This window comes from Coregonus lavaretus, assembly GCF_964263955.1.
Source record: "Coregonus lavaretus genome assembly, chromosome: 13".
In the NCBI taxonomy this organism is placed as follows: domain Eukaryota; kingdom Metazoa; phylum Chordata; class Actinopteri; order Salmoniformes; family Salmonidae; genus Coregonus; species Coregonus lavaretus.
In genome coordinates, this window is record NC_140000.1 from 51,752,715 (window position 1) to 51,775,568 (window position 22,854).

At 42.9% G+C, this 22,854-nt stretch overlaps 1 protein-coding gene across 1 annotated transcript in view; it reads right to left on the minus strand.

The window, feature by feature from the left end:
• LOC311140107 (voltage-dependent calcium channel subunit alpha-2/delta-1-like) overlaps positions 1–22,854 on the minus strand; it is a gene marked incomplete at its 5' end in the record, with an annotated part of 176,858 nt that overhangs the window by 20,013 nt on the left and 133,991 nt on the right. Inside the window, 13 exons of the mRNA XM_084175044.1 lie at positions 1,849–1,946; positions 2,550–2,610; positions 7,277–7,353; positions 9,908–9,969; positions 10,074–10,145; positions 10,263–10,334; positions 15,566–15,640; positions 15,797–15,880; positions 16,845–16,925; positions 20,121–20,210; positions 20,494–20,543; positions 20,825–20,903; positions 22,593–22,703. Coding sequence (XP_084031170.1) covers positions 1,849–1,946; positions 2,550–2,610; positions 7,277–7,353; positions 9,908–9,969; positions 10,074–10,145; positions 10,263–10,334; positions 15,566–15,640; positions 15,797–15,880; positions 16,845–16,925; positions 20,121–20,210; positions 20,494–20,543; positions 20,825–20,903; positions 22,593–22,703 — 1,012 coding nt within the window. The remainder of the gene's footprint in view (positions 1–1,848; positions 1,947–2,549; positions 2,611–7,276; positions 7,354–9,907; positions 9,970–10,073; positions 10,146–10,262; positions 10,335–15,565; positions 15,641–15,796; positions 15,881–16,844; positions 16,926–20,120; positions 20,211–20,493; positions 20,544–20,824; positions 20,904–22,592; positions 22,704–22,854) is intronic.

Sequence of the window (22,854 nt, forward strand, 5' to 3'; positions counted from 1 at the left end):
CTACCCGATCAAAGGGGGACCCTTTTTTCTGTCGCGCGCCGCACTTTGAACCCGTTGCCGTGGCCGCTCCAGTCCATTAACGTTGAGACGCGGTAACCTTCCATTTACGACACACCACACACACAGAGAAAACAGCTGGTGTAACACTTTATTCCATCCCCCCTCTGTTCCCTCCACCTGCCCCAGTGGTTTTCATTAGGGGCTTCTGATTGAAGGCAGGCCAGGAATTCTAATGTACTTCACCGCCACTGCAGTGGCTTAAACAAGTAAAGCATGTAATGTCCGACTCCTCACCCATGCCAATCATCCCACAAGGCCTGTATACACAGCATTCCATAGTCCTGCAGAGAACACCCACCAATCTCCCAAGCAGAAATAGAGAATTAAGGGAACTAATACCCCAATTGGGGGACTTTGTTTTATTTATTATTATTACAGGGGTATTTCCAATTGAGTGTTTAAAGTGTTTGAAGTGACTTTTTCAAACCTAATAATCAGACTAGACTATACATCAGGCCTATAAACGTTACTTTTGAGAGACATCACTACATTTCTGTCCGTCCCCTGTAGCTCAGTTGGTAGAGCATGGCGCTTGTAACGCCAGGGTTGTGGGTTCGTTTCCCACGGGGGGCCAGTATGAAAATGTATGCACTCACTAACTGTAAGTCGCTCTGGATAAGAGCGTCTGCTAAATGACTTAAATGTAATTTCTAGGACAAACTTGAAAGAGAAAAAGAAAGGACTGAGTATCTTTCCAATTGAGATGGTGGAGTATCACTTTTCAGACCAATAAACATGACTTTTGAGCGACATCGCTACATTTCCAGGAAACACTTGAGAGGGAAAAGAAAGGACTGGGGCGAGTAATTAACATCTACTAGTATATCAGAGAGTAATGTGTTGCTAATGCATTGGTCAGATGTCGGAGACGGAGTCTCCACCGGTCTGAAAGCTCCGGCGTGCAGGCCTGATTTGGCCCTTTTTATTGCTCCGCTCGTGCTCTCACCTTGACGGGGTTCTGGTTTTTCTCACAAACACACAGTAATTGGACCAGTAGGTGGGGTGTGTGGGGGTATATTACTTGGCGGAGTGTGTGTGTTTGTGTGTGTGTGTGTGTGTGTGTGTCGTGGCAAAGCCGAGGCATCTAACACATGTGCCCTGAGGCGTGTGATGGTCAGACTGTTAGAGTTAGGCTCAAACAGGCCAACACGAGGAGGGAGGATTTCTTCAGATGGAGAAACCTGACTGTCTTTCTTCTGTATACAGTGCACTGCATAGCACCTAGCAGTCACTCCAGACCTATGGTTGACTATAGACACCCCAGGGAACAGGTTCAGTTGGCTCTCCTATGAAGACATCAATACTGTCCAAGACCCATGTTGTTCTAGTGCCTACTGAACAATGGTGTAACCGCCGAAATGTTTGCGTAACTTGTTGAGCATAATTTATGATTATTAAAGGATCATCAGAAAACATATTTCAGAGTGCTTCATTAAGTGTAATGTGTATGTTAAAAAAGAATAATGTAAAAATGTAACTGATGTCTCAATCTATTCACCACCAGTTCTGAGCAGTGAGTGTTGTAAGAGGTTAACCCAGGGATGGTGGTTGGTTAGTGGTTGGAAGAGGGAACACATGAAAGGTGTTTAGTTGTCCCTGGTGTTAGCTACTCTTTATTGGAAGGGAGAAACCCAGGGAAGGTGTTTGGTTGTCCCTGGTCTTAGCTACTCTTTGTTAGAAGGGAGAAACCCAGGGAAGGTGTTTGGTTGTCCCTGGTCTTAGCTACTCTTTGTTAGAAGGGAGAAACCCAGGGAAGGTGTTTGGTTGTCCCTGGTCTTAGCTACTCACACAGTGGGTTGTTGGGAGTCTTCCTGTCGATGTACTCGTTGAAGTCCATCAGGAACTCTGTGTTGTTTTTAGATGGCTTCAGATCCTTACAGTACTCCCTATGGGATAAAATAATGGAAACACCAATTTATATGTACAGGTAACTGCCAAAATAATGGAAACACCAAAATAAAGTGTCTTAATAGGGCGTTGAGCCACCATGGGCCAGAACAGCTTCAATGCGCATTGGCATAGATTCTACAAGTGTCTGGAACTCTATTGGAGGGATGCGACACCATTCTTCCACGAGAAATTCCATCATTTGGTGTTTTGTTGATGGTGGAAAAATCTGTCTCAGGCGCCGCTCCAGAATCTCCCATAAGTGTTCAATTGGTTGAGATCAGGTGACTGAGACGGCCATGGCATATGCTTTACATTGTTTTCATGCTCATCAAACCATTCAGTGACCACTTGTGCCCTGTGGATGGGGGCATTGTCATACTGTGGGGACATAGCCATGGTAGCCAAAATAATGGCCTGCCCAGTATTTTTTATACATGACCCTAAGCATGATGGGATGTTAATTAACTCAGGAACCACACCTGTGTGGAAGAACCTGCTTTCAATATACTTTGTTATCCCTCATTTACTCAAGTGTTTCCTTTATTTTGGCAGTTACATGTATATAAACCTTTCTAAAAAATAACGGTCAATCTTCTCACCTTGGTGCAATGAGAGTGTATCCATACTCCTCAAACTTGTCTTCCTGCAGGCTTTCAGAGACTGTTGAAGAGCAGAAAGCTGTGAGTCCTACAAACATCTCTCTGTGTCATACATTTGCACAGACCTTGGAACCGGAAGAAGAGTATCACACATAATTCATGTCAAGTTAACATGATGACCATTGATTGATACAGATGCTGATGAGATTTCTGGCTGATGGATCAAATGACTTCTGTTGACTGTAATAGTAGACTGTCAACTGATAGGCCATGATGATTCAGACATTATGAAGACAATCCCCAGTCCTAGACGGTCCACAGTTTGTATAGACACATGACTCCATGTCTGATAGAGAGATACAGCTTTGATGAATGTAAGTTAAGTGTTGTCTGTCAACTCCTCATTTTAAAGCATAGAAGTGGTGGGGGTGGTGGTGGGGGTATACATTCCTCTGTCCATCGTCACAGGGTGACCATACCACCCCCTCCACTCAAGGAGCTTGGTTCTTATAAGTTTGTATCTTAAAGGTGGTAAATATTATGGTAAAGACTAGGTTTGGTAGCATAGAAGACAATACAGGAAATATACTGTATGTAAAGGGGGTATACTTAGTTGACTGTGACTAGAACTAGGCCTAGAAAATCTACAGATAGCATAGCAGTGTACAGAAGAGAAAAATTAAGAATGAGACAATCTCTAATGAACAGATGCAAATCAGGTCGTGTGGGCGACATGGAACCTTGGCGTGGGAATGACTTTCCTATGAATGCTGGGAAAAACGGCAGACAGACACGACTCTTAGAACAGGAGGAGAGAGACAAGAGGAGAAGAAAATACTTGCCCTCATCCCCTGGAGTGGACAAAATCCCGGCAGAGAGAGTATGTGAAAGAGAGATGCGTCCCCATGGGTGAAGGAGGGAAAGAAGGAGGGAAGGAAAACAGAAAAAAACTGGGTAAAACCACAAGGGTCAAAGGTCAACAATATATTTTATTCACAGAGCGAGGCCTTGAATAAAGATATTGCACTCCCATCAAAAGGTTTATTCTCAAAATGTAAATGTTGGCAGATCAAGCTACAAGGGGCACGCAACGAGAGGCCTTAAATGCGGTTTAAAATGAGCATTTTAGCGATAACATTGCATTGCTTTCAATGCATTGATTTCAATTACCATTAGCATCATATTTTCTGTACTGTAATACAGTGGTAATGATGAATCCATGGGGTTATTAGTTTTGAGTAATGTTTTCATATGACAATGCCATGGAAAGAAATAGAGGATACATTCGTCATGGTAACATGGAACATAATCCTATTGTATTGCTTGGATATTGCTTTGATATTCTTTAAAATATGGGCTCTTATTATTATATTGTGGTGCGGTATCTCATGGGCTAGACTTCAGACTAGTACGTGAGGTCTTTGGTAGTAATGGTTGGAAAGTAATGATGTCCATGTCTAGATTCTTGGTACATCGTCAATACTTAAATTAAATTAAGTATAATATATTAATTAGACATTTATGACAGCCCCATGTTTAATTTTGTCACTTTTTTTGAAATCATAGATTGCCTCCACCTACAGTGTCTTTAAGAATGTGAATGAATGTATACAAACACAAAAGACACACAGATTTTCAATGAACCAGATACATGATCTAGGGAAAATATGTGGATAGCATGTTGAAAGCAAACATTCCATGGCAATCACATACACTTTAGAATGTAAACATGCAACCTAGAGTGATACTCAATTGAACAGTATTTGTACAATTAGGGGTGAAAGGTTGGAGAGTTTAATTACAGGGCTGGGCAAGCCGATACAATTGCAATACAGTCAAATCCATCACTAGCACATTAGAGGCTGCTGCTGCCTATAGAAATCACTGGCCACTTTAAGAAATGGAACACTAGTCACTTTAATAATGTTTACATATCTTGCATTACTCATCTCATATGTATATACTGTATTCTATAATATTCTACTGTATCTTAGTCCATGCCGCTCTGTCATTGCTCGTCCACATATGTATATATTCTTAATTCCATTCCTTATTAGATTTGTGTGTATTGGGTATATGTTGGGAAATTGTTAGATATTACTTGTTAGATATTACTGCACTGTCGGAGCTAGAAGCACAAGCATTTCACTACACCCGCAATTACATCTGCTAAACACGTGTATGTGACAAATAACATTTGATTTGATTTGATTTGAAATCAGGACAAATCGAATCAGTGTCATTATTGTCAATAACGATTTTTCTATTCTTGAATTGGAATTTCAAATCACTTCCGGTTTTGGCTGAATTTAAATGGAGCCTACCCCAACCAAATGTGTTTAGGCTGAATTTAAACGGAGCCTACCCCAATCAAATGTGTTTTGGCTGAATTTAAACAGAGCCTACCCCAAAAAAATGTGTTTTAGATAAAACAACAATGGCCACTCTCAATAAAAGTAGACTATTAGTGTGTTATGTGACTCAGCGACCACATGAGACACACAACCACACACAGGGGAGACAATAGCAAACGATTCTGGTGCTCACAAAAGGAGAGAGACACAGAGAGACAGACAGACAGACATACACAGAGAGAGAAAGGTGATGCTCTGTGGGGACGAGGTGGTTTCTGTCTTTCATTAAGACTATTTTACGAGGCTGTAAACCTCAGAATTATTAAAAAAGAGAAACTAAAAAAGGGAGAAACCATCCAGTCATGTGTTGTGCAAACACTCATCGCTTTCTCTTTTATGGGTTCACCTTAAAATAATGCAAACATCATCCCCTCTGTCCTTCCTGCTAGCTAGACTCTAGAGGGTCAGTGCCAAAGCCACATCTGAGTACCATTGGGGCAGGTGGGATAAACAACATGCATACAGAGGCTTATGAAAACACACACTCATACACACACTCACTATGGGGCAGCAGCATCGCATGCAAGGCTCTCCTTGTGTGTTGGCAGACTAGGGACTGAATCAGTGGGATCAAACATTATCTAAATCAGTTATCAGACCCCTATCTACATGACTCAGATTCTTGTACGTCACATCATTACACTACTATGGGCCTCTTTACACTACACAACTTTGACAACATAATCTAGGTCCAGGAGAGATACTTGTGTAGTGTAAAGAGACAGATCTAGAGACAGATCTAGATTTTCTCTCTGGAGGAAGTGAGGGAGACATCTACACCACAAACCCCCCTCTGAGTGGTACAGTGTCCCTGCAAGAATTACCTTAATTACCTTAATACCAGTAGACAGCATTTTGTTTGCCTATATACTACGGTATTTACGGTATGCTAATAGCTGTACTTACTGTACACATGAAGCAGGAATGTGGCTTTGGCCACACCACATCAAGGTTAGTGTAAACGGAAAAGTTGCAAATCTAATGTTGAAGAGAGATAGACAGTGTGCCCAGAGGAAGAGGGTTGTATTGGTAAGGAGATGGGACACAATTGTTAGCTCCAGGAAGGTCTTCACTAAGATAAAACAGAGCATTGTGGGTACTGTAGTTCATCATGCTACAGGCGTTAGCGCAGGAGGACAGGGAAGGTGTGAGGTAAGGTAGAGGAGGAGAATACTTGCCCAATTCCACTGGAGGGGGTTCCAACACACGGAGAAGACAGGGGTGAGAAGGTCAGCAGGAGAGGAGAGGAAGGAGCGAAGGGGACAGGAAAGAATCAAACAGGGTCACACAATATTCTATTCAATCCTCTGAGTGTTGAATAAGAACATTGCAGCTTGAATAGGATGTATGAGAAATGGGTTTCCTGTTTTACTGCAGAAAACAGATGATCAACTCAGGGACCATCCCAATCAGCTAAGGGACTGACTGGTAGGAAAGTAAGACGGGTTGTGTGTGTGTGTGTGTGTGTGTGTGTGTGTGTGTGTGTGTGTGTGTGTGTGTGTGTGTGTGTGTGTGCGTGCGAGCGTGCGTGCATGCGCTTGTGAGACAGAACAGACCCACAGGAGGTACCCAGACAAACCGAACTTCCCAGGGAAGACCTGTGTGTGTGTGTGTGTGTGTGTGTGTGTGTGTATGTATGTGTGTGTGTGTGTGTATGCGTGCATGCACTGTGTGTGCACATGTGTGTATGTGTATCCCCAGTGGCAAGGGACAGTGGCGTGTGGAGAGGGGAATAAACCAGACTACACAGCCAGAAACACAGACCTTCCAATGGAAGACCCATCATCCTAACACAATGACTGACTAACACACAATGACAGATCTGACTACTGGCAAACTCACAGCTTGAAGGGAACATGAGAGGGGAGTTCGAACACATGTGGAAATAAGTGGAGCCATTGGAAACATACACGCCGGTGTAAATGGACTGATGAGTTTAGTACATGTGTCAAAGGAAGGGGACCTTCCTGGGTCTGATCCCCTGGTCGTCGCCTTGTCTGGAAACTAAACTCTGAAGAGGACCACAACTGAGGAGCAGTACGCCTGTTGTTAGGAGACACAGGGGGGTGTGTGTGTGTGTCTGTGTGTGTGTGTGTGTGTGTGTGTGTGTGTGTGTGTGTGTGTGAGACTGAGTGAGTGAGTGAGTGAGTGTTTGCCCACAGACAAAAACCACAAGCTAACACTTTTAAATGTTATTACCATCTTACAAATGTGTTACGTCATTCTGTCTAGATGCAAAGGAAATGTTTACTGCATAAAAGGTCATGCTTTGATATAGGTCAGGAGGTCAAACTGATTTAGAATGCTACTTACATTTGGCCTGGGTGATGGTGTCTCCAATAGTAGTATGGATGTAATGCAGGCTGTACGCTGGAAGGACCAAGGCTAGACTAGGAACACACACACACACAGCGAATAATAGGCACACGCACGCACACACACACACACACACACACACACACACACAGAGAATAATAGGCACACGCACACACACACACACACACACACACACACAGAGAATAATAGGCACACGCACGCACACACACACACACACACACACACAGAGAATAATAGGCACACGCACGCACACACACACACACACACACACACACACACACACACACACACACACACACAGAGAATAATAGGTACACGCACGCACACACACACACACACACACACACACACACACACACACACACACACACAGAGAATAATAGGCACACGCACGCACACACACACACACACACACACACACACAGAGAATAATAGGTACACGCACGCACACACACACACACACACACACACACACACACACACACACACACACAGAGAATAATAGGTACACGCACGCACACACACACACACACACACACACACACACACACACACACACACAGAGAATAATAGGCACACGCACGCACACACACACACACACACACACACACACACACACACACACACAGAGAATAATAGGTACACGCACGCACACACACACACACACACACACACACACACACACACACACACAGAGAATAATAGGTACACGCACGCACGCACACACACACACACACACACACACACACACACACACACACACACACACACACACACACACACACACACACACACACACACACACACACACACACACACACACACACACACACACACACACACACACACACACACAGAGAATAATAGGCACACGCACACACACACACACACACACACACACACACACACACACACACACACACACACAGAGACGAATAGGTGCACGCACACACACACACACAGAGACGAATAGGTGCACGCACACACACACACGCACACACACACACACACACACACCACACACACACACACACACACACCACACACACACATTTTCCAATTTTGCACAGTTCTAACAAAGAATCACAGATCTCCACACCACAAACTTAAAAGTTGATCCACATATCAAAACAAACATTTCATAAACTTGTCACCACTGGAGCTAGAACTTTCACACAGACAGAGCTTTGTATGTAAAGTAATCAACTTATTTTTTATAAGTACATTTATCAGGTGTACAGTTTAATCCTCGTAACTTTGTGAAAGTGCATTAAGTTTAGAATTCCCCATTCAAATACAATAGTTCTTATTTTGCTCCAGATGGCTGCATGCTCCAGTGTAGTGCATTTAGGACAGTCTCAAGAGGGTTTTGACTAGGTAGTACACAGCTACAACCGGAAGTGACTTTTTTTGTAGCAGGTTAGGATAACTTACGCAGCAGGTTAGGAGAATTAACTTAACAGGTTAGGAGAATTGGGTTAAGGTTAGGATGAGCTAAAATGCTCTCCTAACATGCTATGAAAAGTCAATTCCGGTCGTGGCTGTACTCCGTCTAGTCACAACCATAGAGCTCGATGGAGGACTGTATCTGTGCCATTATAGCGTCTGTGACAGCATGGGCAGCGCCATTGAGGCTATCTCCATTTTGTAGTAGTCCATTTTCTTCTTCACAATTGGCTGATCCCTCCTGATGACCCGGTTGGACATGACTCCAACAAGGTCACCAGGAGGGATCAGCCAATGAAGTTGGATGTCCCACCCAGTTAACTACATTAAAATCAAAGATTTGTATAACTAACCCAAGATGGACCACAGACTGTCGTTTCCAATGGGAACAAATTAATTATAGTGGGCAGAACAAGCAAAGAGGTGGGCAGAGACAAGCACGAGCTAGCCAGATCCTATTGGCGTGTTCAACCATGTATTTGCATATTTCCATTAGGGAACGCCTACTCTGTGAAGTGCGCATGTGCAATAGCTCAATTTGCCCTTGCACCCCTTCTAAACAGCAAAACATTTTAAAACTTTGGCAAAGGGTAAAGTCTACAAAACGTAGTCCACTCTGTAAAATATTCTAGTTTTGGGAACAGAAAACTGTATTGAGATCAAATGTTTAATCGATGAGAAATTAGCAGAATGTCGGCCAAAATCCATTTAGCTCCATCTTCTCCCACTGCCGGCCAATGGGCTTCCTCTCACCACCAAATATGGTGATGAGTGGAAATGCCACCCGGACGCTTCAAATGTATACATCCGGTGAAAAATCGGTCTTATTGTTCTATCTGTGTTAAAATGGTGTAAGCCCTCAAGGCCTCTATCATTCTCTATGGCCATGACCTCTCAAGCAGTTGCATTGATCAGGTGCCAGTGCACTACTAGTAGTCATAAGAGATGAAAACAGTGACCCCTATTGTTCTTCTAGATAGGGCCCTGAGTTTTTATGGAACCTAATTATATGTCCTGACCATGTAAAACTCCAGACTCTTGACCCATGAGAGTTTTCTTGGTCAGGTCACGTGGTCAGAATAAATACTCAAGGCCCTAAAAATGAATACTGTACATGGTATACTCAGGTAGGGGTACAAATACAGTACATGTAGCTGTTACCTGTAATCTGTACCCTTTACAGGGGCATATGTGTACGATCTTTGGCTTCGGTCTATGTACCGCTGTGGAGCAGAACACACATCGATGTCTTTGTCATTAAAGGGACAGCTCACCCCGAAATAGTCTAAAAATGTATTTTTTGGTTTTCCATCATGCTTCAGTTTACCTCATCCTGGGACTTCACTAGTGTGTGTACGGTGCGGTAGCCGGTTTCCCCATTAATCATGTTCGTTCTTATCTGAGGACAAAAAACACTTAGCTCTTAGGAGCAAGTTCAACCCACAACAGGATAGAATGTGGAAGCACAAAGTAAGGTGGAAGCACTAAAGAAGAATGTCAGTCGTCTCCATCTTACCTCTACTTTAATCTCATCCTCCAGCTCAGCGTCCAGGAAGTCCAGAGTCACAGGCTCCTGGAACTTAGGGTTCTACAGTGCAAGAGACAGAGAGCGATAGTGAGAGTGCGAGATAGAGAGAGAGAGAGAGAGAGAGAGAGAGAGAGAGAGAGAGAGAGAGAGAGAGAGAGAGAGCAATAGAGAGAGCACGCGAGAGAGATTTAATACACCATTGACTGTTTCATAGATTGAATCAACCCAGGAAGAATTAACCAATGAATTATTTAAGACAGTCTACTTGATATTACCTTTAAGGGCGACATTTGTCACGTAAAAGAGCACGTTTGAAATGTTATGGTTATTTTTCTTACTGCTCACTGCCAATTTGTCATGCAAAATGTACCCTATGTCCGGATTTAAATGATTTGTCTCAGCTTATAGCGTCATACCCAAGAAGACTCAAGGCTGTAATCGCTGCCAAAGGTGCTTCAACAAAGTACTGAGTAAAGGGTCTGAATACTATATTTCAGTTTTGTATTTTCTATACATTTGCAGAAATTTCAAAAAACCTGCTTTTTGTTTGTCAGTATGGGGCATTGTGTGTAGATTGATGAGGGGGGGAAACAATTTAATCAAATTTAGAATAAGGCTGTAAAGTAACAGAATGTGGAAAAATTTAAGGGGTCTGAATACTTTCCAAATGCACTGTACATGTCACGATCGTCGAAGGAGGAGGACCAAGGCGCAGCGTGATATTCGTACATACTAATTTTATTAAGTGCACACAATAAACAAAACAACAAACGATAACGTGACGTCCTAGGTCTAACACAACCAACACGGAACAAGATCCTACAACTACTGTGGGAAAACAGCCTGTCTAAATGTGGTTCCCAATCAGAGACAACCAGCAACAGCTGACACTCGTTGCCTCTGATTGAGAACCACTCTGGCCAACATAGAAATTCAATACCTAGAATCTACAACACAGAACACAAACACATAGAATCTACACACCCTGGCTCAACATATAGAGTCCCCAGAGCCAGGGTGTGACAGTACATATCTACCTCAAGTACCTTATTATTATCTATCCTGATGTCTAGTCACTTTACCCTGCCTTCATGTACAGTGAGGGAAAAAGTATTTGATCCCCTGGTGATTTTGTACGTTTGCCCACTGACAAAGAAATGATCAGTCTATAATTTTAATGGTAGGTTTATTTGAACAGTGAGAGACAGAATAACAACAAAAAAATCCTGAAAAACGCATGTCAAAAATGTTATAAATCATTTGCATTTTAATGAGGGAAATAAGTATTTGACCCCCTCTCAATCAGAAAGATTTCTGGCTCCCAGGTGTCTTTTATACAGGTACCGAGCTGAGATTAGGAGCACACTCTTAAAGGGAGTGCTCCTAATCTCAGTTTGTTACCTGTATAAAAGACACCTGTCCACAGAAGCAATCAATCAATCAGATTCCAAACTCTCCACCATGGCCAAGACCAAAGAGCTCTCCAAGGATGTCAGGGACAAGATTGTAGACCTACACAAGGCTGGAATGGGCTACAAGACCATCGCCAAGCAGCTTGGTGAGAAGGTGACAACAGTTGGTGCGATTATTCGCAAATGGAAGAAACACAAAATAACTGTCAATCTCCCTCGGCCTGGGGCTCCATGCAAGATCTCACCTCGTGGAGTTGCAATGATCATGAGAACGGTCCAGCCCAGAACTACACGGGAGGATCTTGTCAATGATCTCAAGGCAGCTGGAACCATAGTCACCAAGAAAACAATTGGTAACACACTACGCCGTGAAGGACTGAAATCCTGCAGCGCCCGCAAGGTCCCCCTGCTCAAGAAAGTACATATACAGGGCCGTCTGAAGTTTGCCAATGAACATCTGAATGATTCAGAGGAGAACTGGGTGAAAGTGTTGTGGTCAGATGAGACCAAAATCGAGCTCTTTGGCATCAACTCAACTCGCCGTGTTTGGAGGAGGAGGAATGTTGCCTATGACCCCAAGAACACCATCCCCACTGTCAAACATGGAGGTGGAAACATTATGCTTTGGGGGTGTTTTTCTGCTAAGGGGACAGGACAACTTCACCGCATCAAAGGGACGATGGACGGCGCCATGTACCGTCAAATCTTTGGTGAGAACCTCCTTCCCTCAGCCAGGGCATTGAAAATGGGTCGTGGATGGGTATTCCAGCACGTCAATGACCCAAAACACACGGCCAAGGCAACAAAGGAGTGGCTCAAGAGGAAGCACATTAAGGTCCTGGAGTGGCCTAGCCAGGCTCCAGACCTTAATCCCATAGAAAATCTGTGGAGGGAGCTGAAGGTTCGAGTTGCCAAATGTCAGGCTCGAAACCTTAATGACTTGGAGAAGATCTACAAAGAGGAGTGGGACAAAATCCCTCCTGAGATGTGTGCAAACCTGGTGGCCAACTACAAGAAACATCTGACATCTGTGATTGCCAACAAGGGTTTTGCCACCAAGTACTAAGTCATGTTTTGCAGAGGGGTCAAATACTTATTTCCCTCATTAAAATGCAAATCAATTTATAACATTTTTGACTTGCGTTTTTCTGGTTTTTTTGTTGTTATTCTGTCTCTCACTGTTCAAATAAACCTACCATTAAAATTATAGACTGATCATGTCTTTGTCAGTGGGCAAACGTACAAAATCAGCAGGGGATCAAATACTTTTTTCCCTTACCATACATACAGTGCCTTGCAAAAGTATTCATCCCCCTTGGCGTTTTTCCTATTTTGTTGCATTACAACCTGTAATTTAAATTGATTTTTATTTGGATTTCATGTAATGGACATACACAAAATAGTCTAAATTGGTGAAGTGAAATGAAAAAAATTACTTGTTTCAAAAAATTAAAAAAATATAATAATGGAAAAGTAGTGCGTGCATATGTATTCACCACCCCTTTGCTATGAAGCCCCTAAATAAGATCTGGTGCAACCAATTACCTTCAGAAGTCACATAATTAGTTAAATAAAGTCCACCTGTGTGCAATATATACACCTGTTCTGAAAGGCCCCAGAGTCTGCAACACCACTAAGCAAGGGACACCACCAAGCAAGCGGCACCATGAAGACCAAGGAGCTCTCCAAACAGGTCAGGGACAAAGTTGTGGAGAAGTACAGAGCAGGGTTGGGTTATAAAAACATATCAGGAGCACCATTAAATCCGTTATAAAAAAACGGATGGAATATGGCACCACAACAAACATGCCAAGAGAGGGCCCCACACCAAAACTCACGGACCAGGCAAGGAGGGCATTAATCAGAGAGGCAACAAAAAGATAACCCTGAAGGAGCTGCAAAGCTCCACAGCGGAGATTGGAGTATCTGTCCATAGGACCACTTTAAGCCGTACACTCCACAGAGCAGGGCTTTACGGAAGAGAGGCCAGAAAAAAGGCATTGCTTAAAGAAAAAAATAAGCAAACACGTTTGGTGTTCGCCAAAAGGCATGTGGAAACTCCACAAAAATATGGAAGAAGGTACTCTGGTCAGATGAGACTAAAATTGAGCTTTTTGGCCATCAATAAAAAAGTTATGTCTGGCGCAAACCCAACACCTCTCATCACCCCGAGAACATCATCCCCACAGTGAAGCATGGTGGTGGCAGCATCATGCTTTGGTCCTCTGTAGCTCAGCTGGTAGAGCACGGTGCTTGTAACGCCAAGGTAGTGGGTTCGATCCCCGGGACCACCCATACACAAACAAATAAAAATAAATTATAATAATAAAAATAATAAAAATGTATGCACGCATGACTGTAATGCGCTTTGGATAAAAGCGTCTGCTAAATGGCATATTATTATTATTATGTTTTTCATCGGCAGGGACTGGGAAACTGGTCAGAATTGAAGGAATAATGGATGGCGCTAAATACAGGGAAATTCTTGAGGGAAACCTGTTTCAGTCTTCCAGAGATTTGAGCCTGGGACGGAGGTTCAACTTCCAGAAGGACAATGACTCTAAGCATACTGCTAAAGCAACGCTCGAGTGGTTTAAGGGGAAACATTTAAATGTCTTGGAATGGCCTAGTCAAAGCCCAGACCTCAATCAAATTGAGAATCTGTGGTATGACTTAAAGATTGCTATACACCAGCGGAACCCATCCAACTTGAAGGAGCTGGAGCAGTTTTGCCTTGAAGAATGGGCAAAAATCCCAGTGGCTAGATGTGCCAAGCTTATAGAGACATACCCCAAGAGACTTGCAGCTGTGGGGGGGGGGGGGGGGGTTGTGGTGAATAGTTATACACGCTCAAGTTTTCAGTTTTTTTGTCTTATTTCTTGTTTGTTTCACAATAAAAAATATGTTGCATCTTCAAAGTGGTTAGCATGTTGTGTAAATCAAATGATACAAACTCCGGGTTGTAAGGCAACAAAATAGGAAAAATGCCAAGGGGGGTGAATACATTCCCAAGCCACTGTATCTACCTCAAGTACCTCGTACCTCTGTACATTGATCTGGTACTGGTACTCCCTGTATATAGCTCCACATTGATCTGGTACTGGTACTCCCTGTATATAGCTCCACATTGATCTGGTACTGGTACTCCATGTATATAACGCCATTCTTGTGCATTTTATTTTATTCCTCTTGTGTTAGTTACTATTTTATTTTGTATTATTATTTTTAAACTCTGCATCGTTGAGAAAGGTTCGTTAGCAAGCATTCCACTGTGAAGTCTGCACTAGTTGTATTCGGCGCATGTGATAAATACAATTGTATTTTATTTTTGAAAGTGAAAACTTGTGGTCAGTCTTTTTCCCCAGCAATCTTTCAATCCAATCCAAGTCACTTTAATATCACCAAACCACAGCATTTATCTGAAGTCTTTCACCATACAGTAATGGTGTTTTGATTCAAGAACACCAGTGACATATTTCCTGAGGGCAGTTTACGGGAAAGCTGTGAGGCGGACCTTAAACTAAAGATTGATGTGGAACACATGGCTACGTGGGCGTTAGCTCCACGTTCTCCCTGTGTTTGTTGTGTGGAAATCATGAAGTGTCCCTAACTCACTCGCAAAACTTCTCTACACAAACCCATATGGTGACCTTTTCCAAGATTGGCTAGCTTCCCCTAGTGCTAAGTGTGGCTAGGCTAGTGTAATGCTAAGCTATGCTAGGCTAACACTAGGCTAACGGTAGGCTAACGCCAGGCTGCTAAATCTCCCTTGCCTTGCTGACAGGTATATTTGGGCTTTGCTTAACAAGGTTGTGCAGCATACTGCGATTAAAGGACCAGATGAGTGTTGTAGTTTTGTGTGTGTGTATGTGTGTGTACCTTTGGGCAGAGGTTGGGATGCAGCAAGACATAACCGTTGGGGTCAATGGCAAAGTAATAGCCATTTGGTCCAAACTACAAGACATAGAAATAGACAAGATAGTTAGTGTGTGTATGTCTGTCAATGGTCTTGATGGTGTTCTGGGTGCTTACCGTAGGCTATGTGGGTATGTGTTATTGTGTGTGTGACTATGTGTGCGTGTGTGTAGTACACATGTGAGTGTGTCTTACTGTAAATCTCGGCGTTAGTCTTTTGATGTCGTCCAGAGACACGTCGATAGCCATCACTCCCAGGATCAGCTGGTTTTGGGGCCTCTGGGAGAAAAAAACAACAAGGAAAAGTGGTATGAGACCAAAACAAAGCATTATATAGTACATCACTCAGAGGAACCCCTAGTGCTTTACACACAGACACAGGGTTTCAAAAAAAACATTCTACTCCAATGACTCAAGTCCCTTGGCGCCTTTAAAAACATTTCCAAAGTTAAGAGCACAGTGGAAAGATAAAACAATTCCTTTAGAAATACTTGTTGTCACTGTGACTCATTGCTGAGGCATTGTCAGCCTGGCTTTAGTCATTTTAGATCCATCAAACACCATCCACCAAGATATTTTGTGTGTATGTATTGGTATGCAGGCTGTGTGTGCCGTTTTTAAATGTATGTAGTTCTGTCCTTGAGCTGTTCTTGTCTATTAATATTATGTAAGTTCTGTGTGGACCCCAGGAAGAGTAGCTGCAGCTTTCACAACAGCTAATGGGGATCCTAATAAAATACCAAAATACCAAATACCATCATCTTGAAGCAGTTAGCTACTGTTATCGGATGTCATTGCTTCCTGTGGCAGAGAGTGGGAGGGCTTGGAAGAGTGACACTATATCAGCAAAGTGGCCGACAAGTACCTCAACAAGGAGACATTTACATTTATTTTGACATGGACGTGAAGCAGCAACCAAATTTTGCAAGGGGTCAAAAGAGTTTTAAAACAAAAAACGACATTGCATAAACTTGATGGAGGGAGTTCACACTTGACTTGGAAGTATAACAGTCCCATGGTGTGACCCGGCATTCAGTTCTGGAGGTGAACCTGGCTGAGTGGTCATCAACTCCCTGCTTCTGGGACATGCTGCTGGGCAAATCAAACGCACTTCTGAAAGCTCATTGCGGGAATTCAAGTAAATTAGTAAGTAAGCAAGTCAGTCTGTCAACATGTCAGTGAGTCAGTCAGTCAGTCAACCAGCCAACCAGTCAGTCAGTCAGCGAGTCAGTCAGTGCTGTACCTGTTGTCCCCTCTCTTTGTCAGCTTTGGTGTTGGTCTTGTTGAAAACGGGCAGTGTTCCTGTGATCACCAGACCCAGTTCCTGTAGACCAGATCACATGTATTTTCAGTGAGCCTCCTTTAGAACAGCATTACATGTAATAAAATAGTAGCCTGGTCCCATATCTTTTAGTGTTGTAAAGCCAACTCAGCACAAGCAGATATGGGACCAGGCTAATGTACTAGCCCTGTGGAGCAAGACCACAAGACAGATTATCCTGAGAGTCCATAATACTAACTTTCCATTGGTGTCAGAGAGGGCAATTAATGACGCAAATACACTTTCCAATACAAACACCAGCTATCAGAAATGATGGGAAGCTGTGTACAGGGTAGTATTTACAGTGTGAATTTGGGGACAACAAGGCATACACAGGGTGTCAGGCTGTTGACTATGGTAAGTGTAGATACGGTTTATAAACTTGCTATGGGTGTCAGAGTGCAACTAGTGACGCAAACACCCTTCTAAAACAAACACCAGCTGTCTAGTTCTAAAAGTAGCTCATATCAAGGTCAAGTTGTGTCCTAACTTAAACAGTGGATAAGGGTTGAAAGTGCACTCGATAGAGAAAATGTTCACGTTTCGATGTTCAATCATGTAACATTGTTTACTATGGAAGGATCCGGAGTAAAAAATCTTCCCCGAAATGAATGGACTCGAAATGACACGTCCTTGCATGTAACCAGACACAGGGCCATATGGTGTGTGTGTGTGTGTGAATGTGTGTGAGTGCCGGTTTGCTTGTGTGTGTGTGTGTGTGTGAGCACGCACGTGTGTACAGTGGGTTGCTGTTGTGACGTGTGGCTGGAGAAGCATCGGTTTCCAGTAATGAGGTGGACAGCCTCCATCATCACTACAGGGAAGAGACCATCTCTCTAGTGCGTCTGGATGGTCTTTCATGGTGTTTTGTGTGCTTACTGAAAACGTGTGATGACCTCTGAATCTGTAATGGTGTAATCTGTAATGGTGCAATCTGTAATGGTGTAATCTGTAATCAGATGTCCTTATTGCACTGAGACTGTGTCATGCTGTTGGATTTCACACTTTACATCCGTCTTGTTTTGTCTCCAACTTCACATTATATACTAAGCAAAAATATCAATGCAACATTTAAAGTTTTGGTGCACAAAAAGCTTATTCTCTCAGATTTTGTGAACACATTTGTTTACATCCCTGTTAGTGAGCATTTCTCCTTTGCCAAGATAATCCATCCACCTGACAGGTGTGGCATATCAAGAAGCTGATTAAACAGCATGATCATTACACAGTTGCACCTTGTGCTGAAGACAATAAAAGGCCACTCTAAACTGTGCAGTTTTGTCACACAACACAATGCCACAGATGTCTCAAGCATTGAGGGAGCATGCAGTTGGCATGCTGACTGCAGGAATGTCCACGAGAGCTGTTGCCAGATAATTGAATGTTAATTTCTCTACCATAAGCTGCCTCCAACATTGTTTTAGAGAATTTGGCAGTACGTCCAACAGGCCTCACAACCGCAGGCCACCTGTATGGTGTCGTGTGGGCGAGCGGTTTGCTGATGTCAGCGTTGTGAACAGAGTGCCCCATGGGGGCAGTGGGGTTATGGTATGGGCAGGCATAAGCTACGGACTACGAACACAATAGCATTTTATCGATGGCAATTTGAATGCACAGAGATACCGTGATGAGATCCTGAGGCCCATTGTTGTGCCATTCATCCGCCACCATCACCTCATGTTTCAGCATGATAATGCACGGTCCAATGTCCCAAGGATCTGTACACAATTCCTGGAAGATGAAAATGTCCCAGTTCTTCCATGGCCTGCATACTCACCAGACATGTCACCCATTGAGCATGTTTGGGATGCTCTGGATTGACGTGTACGAAAGCGTGTTCCAGTTCCCGCCAATATCCAGAAACTTCGCACAGCCATTGAAGAGGAGTGGAACAACATTCCACATGCCTCAATCCACAGCCTGATCAACTCTATGCGAAGAAGATGTGCCGTGCTGCATGAGGCAAATGGTGGTCATGCCAGATACTGACTCGTTTTCTGATCCACACCCCTACCTTTTTTTAAGGTACAGTATCTGTGACCAATAGATGCATATCTCTTTTCCCAGTCATGATAAATCCATAGATTAGGGCCTAATTTATTTATTTCAATTGATTGATTTCCTTATATAAACTGTAACTCAGTAAAATCTTTGAAATTGTTGCATGTTGCGTTTATATTTTTGTTCAGTATAAATATTGTCCTGTAGCAAACGTCCCACTGTTTGTGCTGGGTTGTGTCTGACTTGGCGCTGCTGCTGTTGTAAATCAATACTGGTTAATTTGTATTACACTGATATTTTGACAGCTTGTTTCAGTCCACTCAGTCCTTGCCTTATACACTTTTGAACTTGATATGAGCTATTTCTAGAACCAGAAAGTGTGTGTTCATGTGAAATTGATACTTTTAGAACTAGATAGCTGGTGTTTGTATTGGAAAATTGTATTTGCATCACTAGTCTGACACACTTAGCACGTTTATATACAGCATGTGCATTAACCATGTCTTACATTTACATTTTAGCAGACACTCTTATCCAGAGTGCATACATTTTTTAATATATTTTTTTCATACTGGCCCCTGTGGGAATAGAACCCACAACCCTGGCGTTGCAAGCGCCATGCTCTACCAACTGAGCTACACGGGGCTCAGTTGGCTGGTGATAGCATTGGGCAGTGCAGTAGCTTCACTATTTGTAGTTTGCATTAAAGTGTACCAGGGTTGGGGTCAACTCAAATTTAATTTGAAATTCCAATTAGATTATTGAATTCATTCGTGGAGAATTTGCATTGAATTAAATTTGAATTAAAAAAATGTTAAAGTTAGGGTATTTCATCTTTTGGAATGTAATTCGAATTCAATATTTTACATTTCCCATTTAATGGAATTAATTTACATAGTATAAAAAAATTGACTGTATGATTTATTTGTATTAATTTACAACTGTATTCGTATATTTCCTGTATAGCTAGGCTGTCTGAACAGTGACATGATCAGCCTGAAAGTCTGAGGGAATTGAATTCGAGTTGGAATTTGTGGAATTGTTGGGGATAATATTGAATTCTTGGAACTTCACTGTAACCATTCAGAATACAACTTCACACTATTTCAGATACAGTGCTGTGACTATATTCACACCCACTGCTGTTGGTTCATATTTGATTCCCCAGTCAATATTGTGTCAGGTGGTGTAACGTACCAGAGCGTCCTGGTAAACGTTGGTCCACTGAACCTGCTTGGCCTTGTTGTTTGCTTTGACCATGGGTCTGCCCAGTACATCCAGGTACTCCTGTCGTGTGTGAGAGAGGAATCAGATCAGACCAAACCAATCAAACAATCTGTGCATTGAATAGCATGACTATATAGAGAGGCGTATCATATGACCACAAGATGGCATAAGACACAAACTCTAAAGAACTGTAAAAACGCTATATAGCATTATGACTATGGGCCAGATTTACGGACCAGATTTACGGGCCAGATTTATTGAACGTTTGCACCAAAGCAAGGTTTGTATCTTATAGTTGAGTTTAGCCCTTCAGTGTTTTAAGATCTATTTGATGACTGTTCACCTGAGTGTTGATCCTGATAGCACCGATGGAGGGGATTTCATAGTAGTACCCTGGAACACAAGTAGTTCACCTTTACACATCATCGATTACAATATAACATACCAGGAAACAGTATGGCAGACTTTGGCTCTGATTGAATTCCTTGACAATGTGTCCTTCCTTGTTGTCTTCCCGGGAGTAGCCACTGATCTGACATGGTCTGGTCCTACTGTAAAAGCATTAGGGTGGACACATTGCTTTTCCTAATCTAATCAAATAGGTAGGAAGGATGTAGTATTCAGGCAGGGCCATGACGTACGCATGTGTGCGCACGAGCACGTTTGGTCTGTACCTTTGTTGGTGCAAGCCATCCACTGGATTGGTCCTTTGTCATAGTTGTGTTGGCCCACTGAGAATGTGAATATCCGCACCTAAAGGGTCAACATAGGGTCAAGGGTCAAAAATACATGTATCATGTATGTATCTGTGTACAGTATGCTTCAGTTTACACTACCAGTCAAAAGTGTGGACACACCTTCTTTCTTTTTACAATTTTACATTGTAGAATAATAGTGAAGACATCAAAACTATGAAATAACACATATGGAATCATGTAGTAACCAAACAAGTGTTAAACAAATCAAAACATATTTTACATTTGAGATTCTTCAAATAGCCACCCTTTGCCTTGATGACAACTTTGCACACTCTTGGCATTTTCTCAACCAGCTTCACCTGGAATGCTTTTCCAACATTCTTGAAGGAGTTCCCAGATATGCTGAGCACTTGTTGGCTGCTTTTCCTTCACTCTGCGGTCTGACTCATCCCAAACCATCTCTATTGGGTTGAGGTCGGGAGATTGTGGAGGCCAGGTCATCTGATGCAGCACTCCATCACTCTCCTTCTTGGTAAAATATATCTTACACAGCCTGGAGGTGTGTTGGGTCACTGTCCTGTTGAAAAACAAATGATAGTCCCACTAAGCCCAAACCAGATGGGATGGCATATCACTGTAGAATGATGCAGCAGCTATGCTGGTTAAGTGTGACTTGAATTCTAAATAAATCACAGAGAGTGTCAAAAGCAAAGCACTCCCACACCATAACACCTCCTCCTCCATGCTTTATATTGGGAAATACACATGCGGAGATCATCCGTTCATCCACACCATGTCTCACAAAGAGAAGGCGTTTAGAACCAAAAATCTCAAATTTGGACTCCAGACCAAAGGACACATTTCCACCGGTCTAATGTCCATTGCTCGTGTTTCTTGGCCCAAGCAGGTATCTTCTTCTTATTGGTGTCCTTTAGTAGTGGTTTCTTTGCAGCAATTCGACCATGAAGGCCTGATTCACACAGTCCCCTCTGAACAGTTGATGTTGATATGTGTCTGTTACTTGAACTCTGTGAAGCATTTATTTGGGCTGAACTTATCCTCTGCAGCAGAGGTAACTCTGGGTCTTCCATTCCTGTGGCGGTCCTCATGAGAGCCAGTTCCATCATAGCTCTTGATGGTTTTTGCGACTGCACTTGAAGAAACGTTCAAAGTTGTTTAAATTTTCCGTATTGACTGCCCTTCATGTCTTAAAGTAATGATGGACTGTCATATCTCTTTGCTTATTTGAGCTGTTCTTGCCATAATATGGACTTGGTATTTTACCAAATAGGGCTATCTTCTGTATACCCCTGTATATGACCTGCATATCTCTACCGTATGTTTCAGTGTACATGACCTGTATATCTCTGCAGTATTTTTCAGTGTACATGACCTGTATATCTCTGCAGTATGTTTCAGTGTACATGACCTGTATATCTCTGCAGTATGTTTCAGTATACATTACCTGTATATCTCTGCAGTATGTTTCAGTGTACATGACCTGTATATCTCTGCAGTATGTTTCAGTATACATTACCTGTATATCTCTGCAGTATGTTTCAGTGTACATGACCTGTATATCTCTGCAGTATGTTTCAGTGTACATGACCTGTATATCTCTGCAGTATGTTCCAGTGTACATGACCTGTATATCTCTACAGCACCAACTCCTCTGATGGAAATCATGTAAACTACCCACAGAACCTCATCTCCCTGAGGGTCTCGTCTCTTTCTCTGAACCAACCTTCTTGTCAGCGTTATACTTCTGGAAGATCTCCTGGGCCCGCTCCTCTCCTCCGTCAGTGAACAGCATGATGATCTTGTTACACAACGCCCTGCCCTGGGTCACGTTCAACTAGAGACATGGAGAGAGGGGGGGGGGGGGGAGAGAGTGGGGGGAGGAGAGTGGGGGGGACACAGAGAGAGAAAGAGAGGGGGGAGAGAGAGGGGAGTGGGGATGCAGAGAGAGACGGAGAGAGGGGAGGAGAGGTGGGGAGTGGGTACAC